Here is an 18,696-nt window from a genome sequence, read left to right on the forward strand (position 1 = left end):
CTCTGAGACCCAAAAAATCAATACATTTGATTTTAAATATAATGATGAAAGATTGAGTTCATGGATACAAAGTCATAATATGCAAGTTGGGGAAAAAAGGCATTTTCACCATCTCCAATAACACACATCTGGGTTGTCATTACTGTAACTAACAGGCAGCTCAGTAGCACCGGCATCTTAAACACAGACATCACACCACAGTCACACCTAGCACACAGGAGCTACTCTGTGAGTGGCAATTCTAAGACTCACAAAAACAGCAACACAAAGATCCCTATCAAAATAAACAGATCAAGTTCTCATTGGTCTTGAGCTCATGCCAGCAGTAGGAGAGTTCTGGCCACACTGGGAAAACTAAGGGCAACATTCACAGCCACACAATAGCTGGGCTGCCCTGGCAACAGGCACAGGCTTTAAACCTTCTTGCCTACCTGAGACATTCCAGCTGCTTTGCATTTGTTCCATTCTAGCACAAAGTAGCCAGAAGCACACGGCTTCACCTGATTTAGAAGCATGAAATTAACAATCAAATTCATTAACAATATCACATAATTTCTTCTCTAATGTTTGATACAATAATTCCTCCACACACAAGCATTATTTTAATTGGAAACAAGCCATATCAAATGTATATTATAACACACCTAAGAGGAAAAAGTACAGCCAAGATTCTATCTTTTCTCCAGAATAAATTAATTCAAAGGAGTGGGATAATTCAAAGAAAAGGATTGAAAGTTGAGATTATTTTTTTAAACAGAATGTCTTAAGGGATAAAATATCAAGGTACAGTACCTGATCTTAATCCTATGCATTTCAATGGTCAAGCTATTTGAAGTCCCAGACTAAAGCAATTTACTTTTATAGAAGCTGGTATTTTCAATTTATTATCTTCCAATCCTTAAAAAATTCTAAGCTTTCCTATGCTTTAAAAAAGTATTTATAGACAGTCAAATATTTTCCTTAACCTTAAGTTTACTGAAAAACTGCATTTCCTAAGTTCCATAGAATTTTGAAACAAAGATCATGACAAATTAGAATATTCACATGATTTAATTTTAGTCTGCATGTTCTCAAAATTCTGACTGATAGTTCTTGACAGAAGTTAACAAATAGAATATTTTCATAAGCAAGCAACAAAACATTTGCAACCAGATATTACAAATCACACTTGACATTTTTCTGTCCTTAAGCCAACACCAAAAGTCATGGTCAACTGTAACTTAGAAGGCAATTTTATAATCAGCACAACATCACAACTTTACCCTTTTTGCAGCTACATTGACCCTATGGCATTAGTGATTGTAGATGCTTGTTTCTGTCAAGTACCAGGACAGGTTCCACTAGCAAAGAGAGATAAATTTGCAGTCACATTTCAAAAGGGTTACTGACACATGGCAGAAGTCTAATAGGAAACAGACATTTATAACAGCTCAGAATTTGGGGCCATATCATCAAGTTCAATATATCTCAGCCTTCCAGCAGCACACAAGAAGCAAGAAACGTGGATGGAGCAGTGGCAAGAAAGTGCTTATTTTTAGAGAAAGCTGAATGGATATAAAGGTCCCAAAGTGAAATTACTTAAACAAGACTAAACAGCTGTCAAGGGACTCTCAGTCAGGGCATAGACAGGTCTTCTAAGTTAAAGTAAACTAGAAGGCTTTTTGAGCACACACATGCTTTAAAGACACCTACCATGAATACTCCCAAGGACTTTGAGAAATTTGGTCTAGTGGAAGGAATGCCCATGGCAAAGGGGTTGGAATTAGATGATCTTTAAGGTTCCTTCCAACTCAAACCATTATATGAAAACATCTACTGTAAGTATTATGTTCAATAGTAAATACTTGCAGGAAAAGGCTCTTTAAATAAACCAAGAGTTATCACATTGCACTGTTTTTTACTGGGATAGAGTTAATTTTCTTCACAGTGGCCAGTGTGCGGCTGTGTTTTGGATTTATGCAGAAAACAGTGTTGATGAAAGCAGAGAGATGTTTTTGTTACTACAGGGTTTAGAGAGTCAAGGTCTTTTCTGCTCCTTACCCTCCACCAGTGAGAATGCTGAGGGTGCACAAGGAGCTTGGAGGAAACAGAGTCAGGACACCTGACCTAAGGGGTATCCCATACCATATACTTAGCATATAAAGCTAGGGGAATAAGAAAGGCAGGATGTTCAGAGTGATGGCATTTGCCTTCCTAAGTAACCATTGTACATGAAGGAGCCCAGCTTCCCTGGGGCCGATCCAACACCTGCCTGCCCAGAGAAGTGGGGCATTAATTCCTTGTTTTGCTATGCTTGTGCATGCAGCTTTTTCTTTGCCTATTATACTGTCTTTATCTCAATCCATAAATTCTCAGTTTTATTCTTCCAATTATCTTCCCACCTTTCCAAGAAAAGAGAAGGAGTGAGCAGCTATGTGGTATTCAGTTCCTAGCTGGGATTAAGCCACAATATGCATGAGTAAAAAGAAAAGTAGTCATAAAAGTAGGTTAGTTGCCAATATGGTCTTAAAGTTTAGCCTACATGAAAGATTAGAAAAACTACACACATGAACACTTCTTTCTACAAAACAGGGAACAATATTTTAGAAAAAAACAAAATCTAAGTTTTCTGACTCATAGTTATATTTACAGTTTTCAAACAGACCTCAATATGCCAAATATTTAATCAACTTCTCCTTATCATTATCTTCCAGGATGGAAAAAATCTCAGACTCCTCTTAGTATTTTATTGCTACTTAGATGAACAGATACCCTGATTTCAATAGCAAAATGCTGCATGCTTCTGAAAATGAACTCAGAAATCTATTTCCTATCTGTGGGTTTATCATAAAAAACTGCAAACTCATCAAAATCAGCACCCTACATCAAATTTACACAGACTACTCTGTAGGTCTCACTGTCAAAGAACAACACACATAACATTTCTTCTTCTAACAAATTAAAACGTGGGAACATCAGCTACAGATTAAGCCAGGTGGCTCCACGTTTGAACAGATCATATTCTAGAATGACTTACATGCCACTCATATGAAAATACCCTTTTGAAGTAGTAGAGCCTAGTTAATAATTAAAACAGTGATAGCTAATTGACACTACCTTGTGCATACTTCACTAGAACAAAAGGACCGCGCATGGTTAGGACCAATACATGAAACCCATGGAGAATTCCCAACATTCTATCACGTGTGTACATCTCAGATGTATATCTACACATCACACACCTCTGACAAAGCACAGACAGATTCCTAGTAAAATATATTTTCACAACTACAGGATCTATTAAGATCTAGATTAATCCAGGGCAACAATGATACTCAACAACATATTTTCATACACACTTCTGTCTTCCATCATTCCCTGTACCTTGCCAGATGGACATGAAGCTCTGCTCAGATGAGCAGAGATAAGTAGATGGTGCTGAATCACCAGGATAAATGTGAAGCCTCATCAGGGAAATACAGGCAATGCTTCTTCCAACATTTGCATTTTCAGAATCAGACTTAACAAACAAATGACCTAGCAACACACGTTTTAGTTTTTATACAATAGAATGTACCTTAGCAAAGTGAATTTTACCATTGATAGTCTACGTTGTCATAGCAAGGAAAAAAAAAATCACTTGTTTCAATTTGAGCTCTTTCAACCAATGCTATTAAGCTCCCCATTACCACATGTCAATGAATTTGTCATTCAGCTGCAGAAGCTTGAAGAACAGACATTGAAAAGGATCACCAATCTACCTGTTTTTTACTCATTTCTTTTCTCTTGCTTCATTACATACCATATCCAAAAATTACTCTGTAGAACAGATGAACCTCTGATCTGGCACAGGGTAGCTATTGTTCTGGTAGGCTGCAATTCATCAGGATACTGGATTACTGGAATTCATAGTGGTTTTGATTCTTGGTGCCTGCAAATCTACATTTTAAAGTGTAAAATGTAAAGGCAGAAAATTATTCCAAATTAATGTTAAAACTGAGAAGAATGAACTATCATGACTTCCATTAACATGGAATATGGGTCTTCCTGCTGTATCAATAGATCTGAAAGCACCCAATTCTTTCAGCCAATCTGACTGATGCTACCAGAATGAGATGCAGCACTAACAAAACCATGGAATTGCTATAAACACTGCATTTGATAGTCATCATTAAAAAAGCACAAATGCCCTGATATTGCTCAGTATGTCAATAGCTAACTATCCACAGACCCAAACATTTGTGAACAGAGACACAATGATTTGTAAATTCAGGAAAATGCTCACATTCTCCAAACAATGGCTTCATGGGACCAATAAATACAAGTTCTGTGATTACACAGCTGACATCTTTAAATTAATTTTGTGTTCAGACATTAACATCCCTTCCACAAAATGAAGGGCCATACGTATACAACAAACAGTCACAGAGTTGGATATAGCCCCATCATATTCCTCATTCTGTTCTGGATATGGGACCTAATATTCGGTTACTGAAAAGCTATATTGCACCACTTGGTATGTTGCTGCTTCTAGAAACTCAATTGCCTCTGATTCCACCCACACAAGAGAAAATACTTCTCTTACTGCTGGGTAACATTCTCCTACTATTTTTTTCATTTAATACTTGTGTGCCCTTAGCAATGTTAGTTTAGGTACTTTAGCATTTCTGCTTTACATGGCCATAAATGGCATTGTTATACACTAGTATTTTTTAACGAGCATTGTAACTCGGGGTTTAGTTTTGGGGTATTTTTTTATTTCTTTGTTGTCTCACCTTACAGGAACAGCACACAGTGATGCAGAACACACCGTAGCTTCACAGTCATGAGGAGTACACTGACATTGCTTTTAGGTGCTGGGAGCAAAACCTCACAACAGCGTTGTCTTGCCTGCACTTCTGGCATTTACTGCCCATTGTTCAAAGTTATCCAAGAAAAAAAAATGCAGCAGCAGATATAAGCTCCCTAATTAGAGGTAACTGCAGAACAGCATCACAGCCTTTCCCTTAAGTTTACCAGGCTATCAGGGCAGCCAGGCATCACTGTGTAAATAGATGTTCCATGCTGTTTTGAAGCTGCTGTAGTCAAACAGAACACCCAAAATGAACAAACCCCATCAGTGCAGAAAGGCTTACATACCATGGATAATCCTCCTGAGTCAACAGCAAGCTGCTTCCTTGGTCTTAAGACTCAGTTATCTGATGAAATTAGTTCCAATAACACAGCATGCAAAGTAACAGAGGAGAGTGTTTGGCTCTGTACAGGAACTGGTGTAGAAGCATGCTAAGATCCATAAGGGTCCAGTAAGACTTAATAGTAAATTATTACCAGTACCCATACTCAGATATTGTTAGCTCCCTAAAGCAAGTCACAACTATGACCTATCACTGATTTTAGTTTAAGGAAACCTACATAACCATTGTGATAAAACCTGCAGAGAAAACATTAAGTGACCAGCTCCTAGCTCAAAACTTCATTTATAGTCCATTTTAAACACCTGCCTACATTACAACAAAAACAAAGCTCAGTGAGAATAGGGTTACATTTTGAGTACACCTCTCCTGAAGGCAAGGGTCTCCACAGGTAGCTTGTTAAAATACAATCGTTTAATTTGACATCAGGCAGCTTTACAGTCCAAACTTGCTCTACCAATGGCTTTCATGTCCTGTTGCTTTGAGCATTTTCATCTTTTCTAACTCTCTGTTCAAAGTGCATTTTAATTCTTAGGATAACACACTTTATTTCATCAAATAAATACCCAGACAACTTAGCTGTTGTCTATAACGTAACTCCCTCCCCACCCTATAAAATCAACACTGGTAGTCCTGAAGGGAGGGAGGAATCCACCAGTAGTACCACTGCTGGAATATTTCATCCCTAATTCTGGAGCCTCCCCTGCATTATCAAGTGGCCAGATTTTTGTAACACACACAAGCACTAGGAGCTAACAGATTTAACTCATCAATGAACTGAAGTTTAGAATAGAAAATGAAAACTCAGAATCCCCTTTCTAAACAGTGACTGAGTGAGGAGTAGAACAAACAACAAACCACTGAGGCAAACCTCTCCCTTTCTTGTTCTCCATCTGCCCTTGCCCTTTTTTAGATATAAAAATTATACACTAAAACATGTATCAAGTGTGCATGCATGCACACGGGGTACACAGAGAGTGCACACATTGCCCTCTGCTGACCAGAGTCCAATGCAGTCCAAGTGTTCTCTAATACACACACACTGTGGTGACACAGGTGAGCTTCAGCAAGTGCTGGACAGGACAGTGTGTGTATCAATCCCTGGTGTAAGAGACAGCTCCTGCAAGTCAGGAGTCACCAAGGCTTTTTTAGAAACCAGTTTTAAGGTCTGGGGTTTCTTTGCTTTTTTTCTTCCTACCTGGTCATACAGCTTGGGAAGTGGGGGCAGGAATCAAATCAACCACATATGCCAGTTGCTTACATACCATCACATGAAGCTTTTGCTGATTTATGCTGCATTTGTCAGCACTCTTCTTCCTCACAGTTGGGCATTTTAATGAAATACCAGGGAGCTGCAGACAGGGTAGAAGTGAGGGAAGCCAAGCAGGAAAACAGAACTGAGAGGCACTTTCAGGTTACCTTATTTGCAAGTCCTTCCCTCTACTATTTTTACAAGTTATGTCATTTTCAATGTGAATGCAAACTAGAAACATCAATCAGAAGGAGATAAAAATAATACTTAACATCTCCCTTTCTTCATCCCCACAATAAATAAACTTCTTTTAAGTGTCCATTTCTATGACTTGAGGGAGAGAATCACCTTAGACCAAAATTTAGAGACATATTCTAGACTGGGAAAAGTACTGAATATTTTTTAATTTAAGAAGCAGCTCAGTAAGTTCAACTAAGCTTATGGAGAATCCACATGTTATATTAAGAGTCTGTAGACCACCTTTCTGACAGTGGCTGGCTATAATGTGCTACATTTAAGTACCTACAAATGAACACAAAAGAGATGTGGTTCTTGAAGTGGGGGAAGAAGAAAGATTTCTGCTATTGTTTCTATACTCACCCAAGGCCCAGTAAGATGCAGATTCCAAAGGCAGAGCACTACTGTAGAGAGCATGGATATACATGAGGTGAATCATCAGCTCAGCCAGGCACCACCAAAAGAAAATACGAATTATGCCCACAATTAAGATGCTGAGATTGGTCTTCACATTGATAGCTTCTTGTCTCCTCATCTAAAGAAGAAATCCAAAGATGTTATCTGGCACAAGACTGACCATTTTAGTCAAAATACTTATCCTGGGAACTTTTGACCATTTGGAAATTCCTCACATACTCTCATGGGAAACTGCTCTCTCCAGTCTCAATCTCAGTAAGCAGTAGAAACCAACAAGAAGCCAAATGTGTATGCATATTGCACCTAACTGTTGTAAAAAAGGCCAACTGTTGTTAACCTGAATAGAATCCAGACATGAGACTTTAACTCCTGCAACTTGACCTCTGGAGATAATAAAAGATTAAATAAACTACAGTTATGAAGCAGGTTTCCCAAGCAGCAGCCCTTCCAAACAGGAACAATGACTGCGTACTCTTAAAATACCTCTAACTTCTACCAACTGCAGAGAATCGATGACTTGAAGACAGTTCTTAATTTTCCTCCCATAGCATTGCCAAAGTCAGCAAGATCTACAGAATGTGCTGAGAAAATGGAAGTGCAAGTTAAATATCCGATAAGGCAAAGTTTGCAGATGACAGACTTCTCAAGAGGCTCCAAACTCTTAGACTACTAACTACAGTAAACACATTAATGTATTATTATTGCACCACCTTTCCACAATAAAAGAGAATAGAATAAAAAACCAGAAACATAGGATTGCCTAAGAATTCAGTCATGTGTTATACATCCATTATTGTGTGCAACATTTCCTTCTCCAGTCTCTAACTGGCCACCAAAAATGCACATACAAGAGAAGTAACCCACTCATCTACACATACCCTCAGTCCCAAGCACAGTACAGGTAATGCGCACACTCATTTGGAGGACTCCTTTGTATCAGCTACATGACAATGTGAAAGTTTGGAGACTACCATTTTATCACAGGGATTTGCACAACAGGCCTTCAAACCCATATCTAAAACTGCTATGCCTTGCTTCGACAAGAAATTCCACAAGGCCAGTAACAAAGTGTCAGTGTCTCATTTTTGCCTGGCAGTGGATGCCTATTGCCAGAACTGCTATTAAACTCTTTGGGTCATACAGCAGTTCACTGCCTTCAGCTCCAGAATTTCTGCTTTCCAGTGTGCTCAGCAGGAGCCCTCATCCCAGTCTCAGCTTCAATTAAGGGGTTCTGAGAGTGGTCTCATACAAGAGACCAATAAAGCTCAATAAAGATTCTCTTTGTATTGTGCATTTTGAATCAACTGCTGGGCACTGCATCCTTTGAAATCCTTTTCTGATCTCATCTGCCAAGGTAATACCCTCTGCTCAGGCAAGAGCTCTGACAATACACTTCAGCAAACACATTAGGATTGTTCGGTTTGTTCCATCTTCTTCATGGTTTTAACCACACATACCTGCATATATTTAAGGAGAACCTTCTGCAAATGCAGACATATTATTCTCAATCTTCCTTCTTCTTCTTATACCAAGAATACATGTGCACTTTGCATAGTTCTTTGCTGACCCATATCAGGTGAGCTAAGTTTCAAAGCAAGGCTTCGTGAGTTTTTCCTATCAGCTATCCCCAAGCTGTTTTCAGCTTGGAGTCCTACAGGTCTTCTTAAACAGTCCTTGGAAAGAAAGTACAATTGTCCCTCTCCTGGCATACAAGGATTTAGGTGGAATTTAACACACTTCAGAAGCTATAAAACAATAATTAGTTAAAAAATACTACCTCAGTTTCTATGCAAGTCTATGTGGACTTTTCCCACAATATCCAGCCCAAGATAACATTCAACCTTTCATCTTCCAAAGTAAGTGAAAACAAATGAGCACAGGACTTTTCACTCAAGGATCCACTGGAATCTAGTTCCACTTTCAAAAAGCCCAGTATTTGCTTTGGCTTCAACAGAAAATTCCCAAATATAAACAGAGGCAAGTAATCCCTAGGCTTCTATGCATAAACTGAAAAAGCAGTTTTATGGTTTGAAATGTTCACTAATCCGCTTTGACGCAATAATTTTAACTATAGACAAAACAGGTTGTGATACCACTTCTTACTCAAGTAAGAAAATATGGAAAGCAATATAGGATGAAAACATGGACTTTTCCCATCATGTAAAAAGTAGGTTTGAAAAGAAGCCTGCAAGGGACTAAGAAAAGCATTCAGTACAGTTCATAGGTCTTATCTTTTAAACAAGCTGCTCAGTTGAAGCAAAGTGCTCCTAGTAAGTCATCAGCTGTTTTCACATCAAGGTGAGGAGAAACTGGAGTTTTCAGGAATTCCCAATACAATCTGTCAGCTTTCTGTGACTCTGAAATCCATTTCAGAGCTAACAGCAAGCTTATGCTGAAAACATTAGCTTTATTTCACCCGATGAAGAAGAAAACAAAAAAACAGTCCAGAAGCTGCATGCTAAAATTATGAAAACTCTCCAAATGTAACAAAGCATGTCACTGGCTCCCTAGTTGAAGGGATGAATCTGATGTCAGACAAGAGTATCCTGTGAAGCAGAAGAACTTGGGGAGACAGGTTTGTGTTAAAAGCTGATATACAGGACACTGCAAAATTTCTCATGATTACTCAAAATTGGAACATTCCTATAGCATTATTTCTTGATTTTATAATTATGTGGAAGACAGCTTTAGACACCCAAACAGCAGCCACTGTTACCTGTTTACTGAAGTCATCAAAATTCACAAGGGGTCCATTGTGGAATGTAGGATAGTAAAACACATATGCCAGCATCCAGGGGAATGAGTGGGATGACTTCTGGGTAGGCGCATGCCAGCAGTACTCCAGGCTGAAGCTAGTGCAGAAGAGGCAGCGGACAGACACAGTGAAGAGCAGCAGATAATACTCATTTTCCGTGTCATACCACTTTCTCTGCCAAACAAAACAAAACCAGACCATGATGGTGCAATGCTGCGTTTTCTCTATGGCAAGACAGCAACGTCTACTCAGATCTCAACTTTTGGGGTCAGCAGCAGCAGGAAGAAACTAAAGCAAATAGGACTGGGAATGACAGCCTAAAGTGAACAGCACTAAACACATGAACTGGCTTTTGATGGAGAAAGGTCCTCCAGAGCTACTGCAGCCAGCATAAAAAGACAACAACTTGATTTCAGAAACATGTTAGGCTGTGAAGTACCAGGACAGCAGGAGAGCTCTACCTCAAGATTTAGTCCAGTACTACAATATTCAAACCAGCTGGCAACACAATTGATAGCCAAGGGACTGCTAGAGCTGAAGCTTGAGGTAAAGAGAGTCAGTCACTCCTGAGAAAACTTCAGGCTGGAAAAAATGTTACTGAGCATTTATTGCTTCTTTGACACTTGGTATCATACATCATCAACAGAAACCTATCATCACAAAAAACTTCGAAACATTAGCAAATGAAGCTTGGCTGACTGACAATTTGTATGGCAGTGGGCCCTCTCCTCAGCTGAGCAAATCACAAAACTGACCACACCACATGAAGAGATTCTATACACTCATTCCCCCTCTCCCTGAACATCAAGGCAACAACCCTTATAACAAATGTCTTGTTTTTCCCATTGGCCCAATAAAATACAACAGGACACTTCCTCAGAACTGGTCAACAGTTTTTCGTATCTGTAGTACCCAGAAAAAGCCACTAGACTAAGAGCAAAACTGAGCTTGCATACAGCTAGTTGATGCAAGTAACTCATTTGGTACAAATCAAAGTGTTGGAGAAAGTCTCCTTCCCTGCAGAAGTCACAGCCACCAATAAGTACAGGCACGCTTAACTGAGTAACTCCTGGATACAAACCCAAAATCCAGCACCTTAAATTGGCATGGTTAGAGTTCCAATGAAATGTGTTTAACAGAGCACTAGTGAAGTATTATCATACTCCAGCTCTACTGAATTCCACTTACACATTAAGGGACATACTTTTATTCCAATGCACTGGCCATCATGATAGAGAAATGTGACTTTAACTGGAGAAGCTCCAGCATGAGTGACTGCGGTGCTACTGCTTAAGATTTCTCAAACCTCTGCTTATTATCAACTGAAGGGACAAAATGCTGCCATAGAGATAGATGCCTTTATAGACAACCTTTACTATAATTAATTGGATGCTTAATTAGTCCTCGCATTACCTTGGTTTCTTCCACGGCTGGTATGCGTAAAGTGGCCAGAAGGATAAGGGAGCACAACCATGTCAGGAGTGACAGCTGAAACTGAGCCACAGCAAAGGAAATAGCTGCATGTAACAAAATGACAGCAAAGCCCTTGATTCCCAGTAACAACCAGCAGGCAGCCATTCCATAAACCATCAAGCACCATGGTTTATACTGTCAGAAAAAGAAAAGTTAACAATCTTCAGTTTAATTATTTCTGAAGAAAAAAGGCATTTAATACCTGTGCTGCCTACACAGGTTCTGCAGTAGAGACAAATGTAGTCAACTTTCCTCATAAAGGAACAACTGCACCCTTCTTATGTGTATAAGTCAAACAATGCTGTTTAATGGCTTACAACAAGGCAGAGGCTTTTAGAGGTTGGAGGCTGAAGTCTCCAAACATTAAGGCAACTAACCCCCACACACAATTCACACCACAGGATGAGATTTACTACTGTCAGTGGCCTCACTGCAAAGCTTCCCATGTCCACAGTAAACAAACCCATCAGAAACTCCCCACTGTGAAGGAAATACCTACATACCTTCTCCACCAAGAGCCTGGATGTTTGTGATACCAGCAGGTGACCAGCCAGAAGCCACAGTATACGTTCCCTTCCCCATTCAACCCAGTAGCTCCACTCAAAGTCCATGGGGTCCTGTGACATGAAGGGAACTGGTCACTATGTGTATCTGGCCATAAGGAACAAAGGAATACCTCCATGATAAAATTCCTGTGTGGTACCCAACAGAACTCTGACATCTCAGGAACACTATTTCAGCAATCCAGTTGGATCACTTACAGCAGTGAATTCAGCACCATTTTCACTTCCAGTGAGGCAAAGTTCAGGAAAACAGAGCTTTAGATGGTGTTGTGCCCCTAAGCCTCACGCTGGTGCTAAAGCTGAGCAACTTCAGCTCTCCTGAGGGATTCAGAGAGCAACTCTGCTCTGCTTTGGAAAACCAAGAACTTCAGTGGAAAGGTGCTTTGCTGGAAAAAAAGTTTAGCTCCCCATTTCAGCAAAGTCTAGTTGCAATCAGAGTTAGGTCAGCTGGAGTTACCTGTGGCAGGAGATTTTTATCTAAATTAAGTAAGAGGGATTAGCTGTTAGCCCTGAGTCCAGTACAGAGCCTCACTAAAAGTTCATCTCAACTACCTTAAAGCTTTCTAAAAAGCACATATAAAAGGTCCATTACCAGCAGTGATGGCAGGCCTGAACACCAAAACACTTCCACAGACATGCATTCCTGCTTTTGTGTAAGCAATCCTCAAGATTAGTTGCATTATTTGCTTTTGACCTCACAACCTTTTGAAGAAATACAAGCAAGTGGGGGTAGGGATGTGTTTTTTGGTTTGGGGTAGAGGACTGACAATTTTCTTACTGCTTTGGGGTTTTTTTTTTAATACCAACTATGCTTCTTTAAACCTTACACCTCAAAATCTGTTCTCTGTGCTGTACTACAGGCCAGCCAAGAGAAAAATGTGTTCATTGACATTAAGCATTATCCAAATCACCTACTAACAAGAAAAAGGGGGGGAAAGGCTGTGGGAAGTGTCAAGGTTGATCAGAGTTTTAAGGCCAAAGAGTAAAATAGAGGGTTATCAAGAGACGTAGCAAAGGATAAACACTTTAGCCAGGGATCAAGAAAAGGAACAAAACTTTGGTTATGATTCTTAGATCCAGACACAGCCAGCCAGTCTCTCTTCCTCATCAGAAACATCAGACTAAAATTAACTATAAATATCCAAATCTGCATGTTACTATAAACTTCTAAAGCTAAATCAGAAGCTTGGATGTGCAAAGGGTATGGAGACACGATTATTGCACAAAACGAGACACTGTCACCCCTCCTACCTTTTTTAGCCCCCGAAAGAGAGTCCCTGGGTCCAGCCCAAACCTTCTGTCCATTGCAGCTTCATACTCTGCAGGGAAGAGCAAACCTTTGATAAAGACACAGCAGCCAGAGCAGGAAGAGTCGGGGTGGGTTCTCTGCTGCTCACGAGCAGCACATTCCCATGTGGTCTCCATCAGTGAGGATACCCATATCCAGGGAAGGGCAAGTCACCACATCACTGCTCACTAGGTGGGCCAACTGCACCACAGCTCTGCCCCATAGTACTGGCAAAGCAATTTCCCAGAACCAGTGTTTTGATTTCCGCTGGCAACGGGGACAATAGCAGCAACCCACCTTTTAGCACACAAGACCTTCACTAATCCTCACTCGCCATTTTTCAGAACTGCCTGGTTTCTCCTACAGAGCAGAAGGGGGACACAGACCCAAGAGTGGCCAGTACAGCCAAAATAGGGAAAAGCTGCTCAGAGAAGCTGCCTGTAGAGCCCACTGCCACCACATTTTGCCACTTCAGCAGAAGACTTGCTGTATGCATGGGTGCACAGCTCTGTACCCCATTACACAGCACTCCTTCCACTGCTCTGCAAATGCCTTTCTGGCACTTCTGTTCTTCCCTTGAGCACTTTCAAGAGCCAGGTAGAGTGATTAATGGCATTAATGTAATTGTTGATTAAAGCCTAATAAGATGCAACATATATTCCCTGCAAAGGCTCTCTAGCTTGTTATACTTTTACAATGCAACCTTTATTTAAATACCAATGTGCTATAACACAGCTTCTTTTCATCTACAAATTGTACTTAATTTGTTTTAAATCCCACCCTTGCTCTGCAATACATAGCTCCACAGCTCCAAACCAAGCCACCACCACAGCAGCTACCAAGAGGTTACACAAGGTAGAGGAAGGTGCTTGGAAACAAGCTGACCACAAAGCTCTACAGACAACCCAACCACTGCTCTGAGTCCTGGACTCAGCACCAGTGTCCCAGAGCTCCACACAGGGAACACCAACTTGCCCTAGGGCCTCTCCAGGTTCAGACCCTGGCAAGTACCATCAGAAGGCACAGCTGCTTCTGAACCACCTACCTGCAAGGAGCTGTTAGTGACTAGCATGGAAAAAAAGACAGTTCAAACCCAACTTTCCTGAATTTTCCCTGAGCAGCTGAGCTTCAGACGTCTCCCTCATATTTTCCCTGACAGCCACATCCGAGTACAGCATTACCACGGGCCGTCCTAGCACTCAAAGGCAAAAAAGCCCTGGGACAAAGCTCTCTGCTCAGGTGGCATCTGCCTACTGCTTCCTCGCATAGGGCAGATTGGCAGCTGGGACTAACACAGGGGCTCCTCGCACAGGAACAAAGTAGAAACTGACCAGAGAACTCACACCAAACAGCCTCGCCAGCCACGGGCGGGAAGCTGTGCCCGAGTGAGCACGCCCACGTCGCACACTTACTTCGAGACACTTGGTGCGCTTCGTAGAAAGCGTAGAGGTGGGAGCCCACGGTCAGGAGCCCGTAGAGGCATAGCTCCCAGGCCGGCAGCAGCATCGGCACGGAGCTGCTCCCACCAGCAGCCTCCCTGCGGGAAAAGAAAGGACGGGAGCGGTTTCCTGGAGGAGGGCAGACGGGCACCGAGCAGCGGGACACTCGGCACGGCACCACGACTCCCGGACTCCGCGCTGCCGGGCCCGGGTTCAGAGGCGGCCCCGCTCCGCTCCACCCGCAGCTACCGGGAGGGCAGGCGAGCCATGCCCGGCCGCGCCGGCTACAGAGGCCCCGGGTCCAAGGGCTCAGCACCGCCCACGGCCGGCGGGACCCTCGAGACAGAGCCAGCCCCGGCTGCTCTCGCCGACCGGGGACAGAGGGGAGGGGAAGGGAGGCACCGCTGCCCCCTTACCTGAGGAGGGCTGTGCCGCCGGGAGAGGAAGGAGCGGCAGCCGCGGCCTCGGGCGGGCTGGCCGGAGGTTCCACACCCGCAGGCGAGTAGGCGGCCCCGCGCCCGGCCGCTCCCGCCACTCGAGCGACCCCGCGCCCGGTCCTGCCCGGTGCCGCCCCGCGGAGGGAGGGCAGGGGCGGGAGCGGGGCGGAGCTCCCGGCGCTGCGCGCCCCTGGCCGAACGCTGGGCGGCGCTGCAGCCCGCTCGCCCACGGGTGTGCGCCGCTACAGCGCCTGCGTGAGCAGGTAGAGGGTGTGCGTACGGCCACGGGGTGTAAATACACAACTACAGGGTGTAAATACACAGCTACGGGGTGTGCATACACCCACAGGGTGTAAATACACTTACAGGGTTTAAATACACAACTACAGGGTGTAAATACAAAGCTGCAGGGTGTAAAAATGCACAGCTACGGGGTGTGTATACACCCACAGGGTGTAAATACACAGCTACAAGGTGTAAATACAACTACAGAATGTAAATACACAGCAACAGGGTGTAAATACACTTACAGGGTGTGCACACACAGCCACAGGGTGTGCATACAACTACAAGGTGTAAATACACTTATAGGGTGTGCATACAATTACAGGGTGTACATACACAGGGTTCACACACACCTACAGCCTGCACACACCGCTACAGGGTGTCCATACTGGCCTTTCACAGCCTTCTTTCCCACCTTCACCAGAGTACAAGGCACAGTGAAGCTGGGACACTGTTTTTACCACTATCACAACACAATCTGATAAATTAGCAGGTCTGAACTGCACCACTAAAGCAAGAGCATGAGGCTGGAAATGCTGGTGGTGACAACTCCCTCCTGGATCAACCTGCATTTTAGCAAGGGCTTCTTCCTCCTGGCACTGCAGACATGACTAATGAACCTCACTGTTCCTAGAGTTAAAAGTACACTGACTTTCCAACCCCAATCTATGCTCATCTGATCTTGCACTAAGTGACTTTTAACCTTCTCTGTTGCTGAGATCAGTGGTGTCATATTTTATATTTTAATGGGGGAAAATATTTAATATCCTATTGGACATTTTCCTGCTAGATCTTTAAGTTCCTCTTATAAAATAATATTTCTGTTCCCCTGATCACCTGACTGCATCCTCAAATTCCTGTTTCTGGATCTTTGAAAGCCAGACTTCTATCTGATACTCCAGGTGAAGGCATAGAATCAAAGAATCACAGAATCATTAAGGCTGGAAAAAACCTCCAAGATCATCAAGTCCAACCTTTGACTGAAAACCACCATGTCAACTAAACCACAGTGGTAAGTGCCACAACCAGTCATTTCTTCAACATTTCCAGGAAGGGTGGCTCCACCAGCTCCCTGGGCAGCCAGTTCTAATGCTTAACTACCCTTTTCATGAAGAAATTCTTCCCAATGTCCAACCTGAAGCTCCCCTGGTGGAGCTTGAGGCTATGTCCTCTTGTCCTGTCAAGAGCTGCCAGGGAGAAGAGACTGACCGCTACCTGGCTACACCCTCCTTTCAGGCAGTTGAAGAGGGTGATACGGTCCCCTTGAGCATCATCTTTCCAGGGTAGACATCCCCACCTCCCTCTGCTGCTCCTCACAAGACTCATTCTCCAGACTTTTCACAACCTCCATTGCCCTTCTCTGAACATACTCCAGTGCCTCAACATTTTACTTGTAGTGAGAGGCTAAGAACTGGACACAGCACTCAAGGTGTGGCCTCACCATTGCCCAGTGCAGGACAATCTCTGCCCTAGTCCTGCTGGCCACACTATTGCTGGTACAAGCTAGAATGCCATTGGCCCTCTTGACCACCTGGCCACACGCTGGCTCATGTTCAGCTGGCTCTCAACCAGCACCCCTGGATCCTTCTCCACTGGGCTATTTTCCAGCCACTCTGGTCCAGTTATCAGTCTCATCAGTACAAGGAACTGTCTTCCCTATCTGAATCAGACACAAATCTCCTAATATCTCCAATAATTGCATTTGTCCATTAGAGCCTATGATAGTCTTGAATTATTTTTGCCTTTTCCTCTATTTTTTCTTTCTGCCTCTCTTTGCCAGAGAATGACTCACCTTCAGTTTATAGTGTCAATTGTGATAGCCCCTAGATGTATGAATTGCATTTAATCTGTGGAACTGCTGTAAAATTTCAGGGTTAGGGATGTTCTCCTCTATGATGCCCAGATGCTATTCTCTGCTGACAGTGCTCTCCCGATCTTTTTTCCTCATCAGGTTAATTAGTACTTTCCCCGCCACCCCCCCCCCAGCAAAAACAAACAAACAAACAAACAAACAAAAAACACCAAAAAAAGAGGTTATCTCTGGCACAGATACCAGGCCCTCTAGATGGCTGCATAACACCAGCAGTATGCCAGCTGCAAAAAGGGAATAGGTACAACAAGGTACAGATTTTACATCAGGTTACTCTGAAAAGGACATCTTTATCACTCGTTACGTGGGTGACATTCAAAAGCCCTGTATGGACCAGGTGATCAGTTACCCTTTCACAGGGGTCACTACCAGGCCCAGTGAGCAGGAACACTGACAAACTTGACAACAGCCCCAGCTGGAAGACCTCACTGTTTGTAATTCTACATTAGATGATTATTTTTTCCCACCCTTATTCATGCTATTTTATATAATACAACATGAGAAGTCTCAGTGAACGAGTTTGCAAGAGTAGCTGTAAACTAAGCTGCTGAAAATCACTAGCACAAATACTTACACATTGACATGGCCCTCACGGTTTTAGATGGCATGAATGAAAAGCAAGTTCTACTACTCCTATAGTCACTGACAGATAGCAGTGGAATCTGGGAGCAAAAGCTCTAGAAAAATGGCAGCAGGAAGTTCTATTTGTCATTTGAGCAGTAATGAGGTAACAGGCATTATGTGTCTCTTGCCCTGTGTCTCAGCAGCTATACAGGCCTAGCAGCCTCTTCAAAGCATGTGCCCTTTGTGTAGAAAGCAGTGTTACCCTGTGTAAATGTGGCAGCTTTCTCTGAGGCCAAAATTAACAATCAGCCTTAGGCAGAATGATGATTTGTGATGGTAGAGATGTTTTCTTGGTACAAATTAGGAGCATCACTTCCGTTGGAAGGTTTGCACTGTGCTTACTCATTTCCAGAATGGCTGCAGAGTGTCCTCCCCCCTGTCTCCATGAACGGAGAATCAGACATCTTGCAGATTGGGTCAAGCATCACTAGCAGAGAGTCTGTCACTAGTAGATGTTCATGTCCCCTTTTTTAACTTCTGTCACTTCTGAAGCTGGCATAGCACCTGAGTTGAAAGGGTTATGTTTTGACTGTAAAGTTCAAATGCCATATGGTCTAAGTCTCCATATCTTATGCGGTAAGTTGAGATGTGGTTATCAGGAACTTAAGAAAAAAAAATCCAGAATGAAAAAGGACAGAATTAACAGGAGGCCTTTAAAAGAGACCCTTGCTTTTGCCTTTCTATGCAAGATGAGCTTTTACAAAACTCTTTATTATGTAATCACAGAATGAGTGAGATTGGAAGGCACCACAGTGCTGGTCCAACCTCCCTGCTCAAGCAGGGTCATCCCAGAGCACATTACACAGGATTGAATGCAGGCAGCTCTTGAATATCTCCAGTAAGGGTAACTCCATCTGGACAACCTCTCTGGACAATCTGTTCCAG

The 18,696-nt window shown here is 42.7% G+C and overlaps 1 protein-coding gene across 3 annotated transcripts in view; it reads right to left on the minus strand.

Moving 5' to 3' along the window:
- Positions 1 to 15,092, minus strand: part of HHAT (hedgehog acyltransferase) — a 138,989-nt gene extending 123,897 nt beyond the window's left edge. Inside the window, exons 1-7 of one of the 3 annotated variants that reach the window (XM_053974438.1) lie at positions 15,012 to 15,092; positions 14,569 to 14,693; positions 13,120 to 13,187; positions 11,809 to 11,922; positions 11,246 to 11,326; positions 9,794 to 10,006; positions 7,024 to 7,195 (exon numbers count right to left, since the gene is read on the minus strand). In XM_053974438.1, the coding sequence (XP_053830413.1) occupies positions 7,024 to 7,195; positions 9,794 to 10,006; positions 11,246 to 11,326; positions 11,809 to 11,922; positions 13,120 to 13,187; positions 14,569 to 14,662 (742 nt within the window). In that variant the 5' untranslated portion in view covers positions 14,663 to 14,693; positions 15,012 to 15,092. Of the gene's footprint in view, positions 1 to 7,023; positions 7,196 to 9,793; positions 10,007 to 11,245; positions 11,441 to 11,808; positions 11,923 to 13,119; positions 13,188 to 14,568; positions 14,694 to 15,011 lie in introns of all 3 variants that reach the window. The other 2 variants (XM_053974437.1, XM_053974439.1) reach the window with 2 other exon arrangements.
- Positions 15,093 to 18,696: the final 3,604 nt, after the last annotated feature.

Source organism: Vidua macroura, chromosome 3, assembly GCF_024509145.1.
Source record: "Vidua macroura isolate BioBank_ID:100142 chromosome 3, ASM2450914v1, whole genome shotgun sequence".
Lineage (NCBI taxonomy): Eukaryota > Metazoa > Chordata > Aves > Passeriformes > Viduidae > Vidua > Vidua macroura.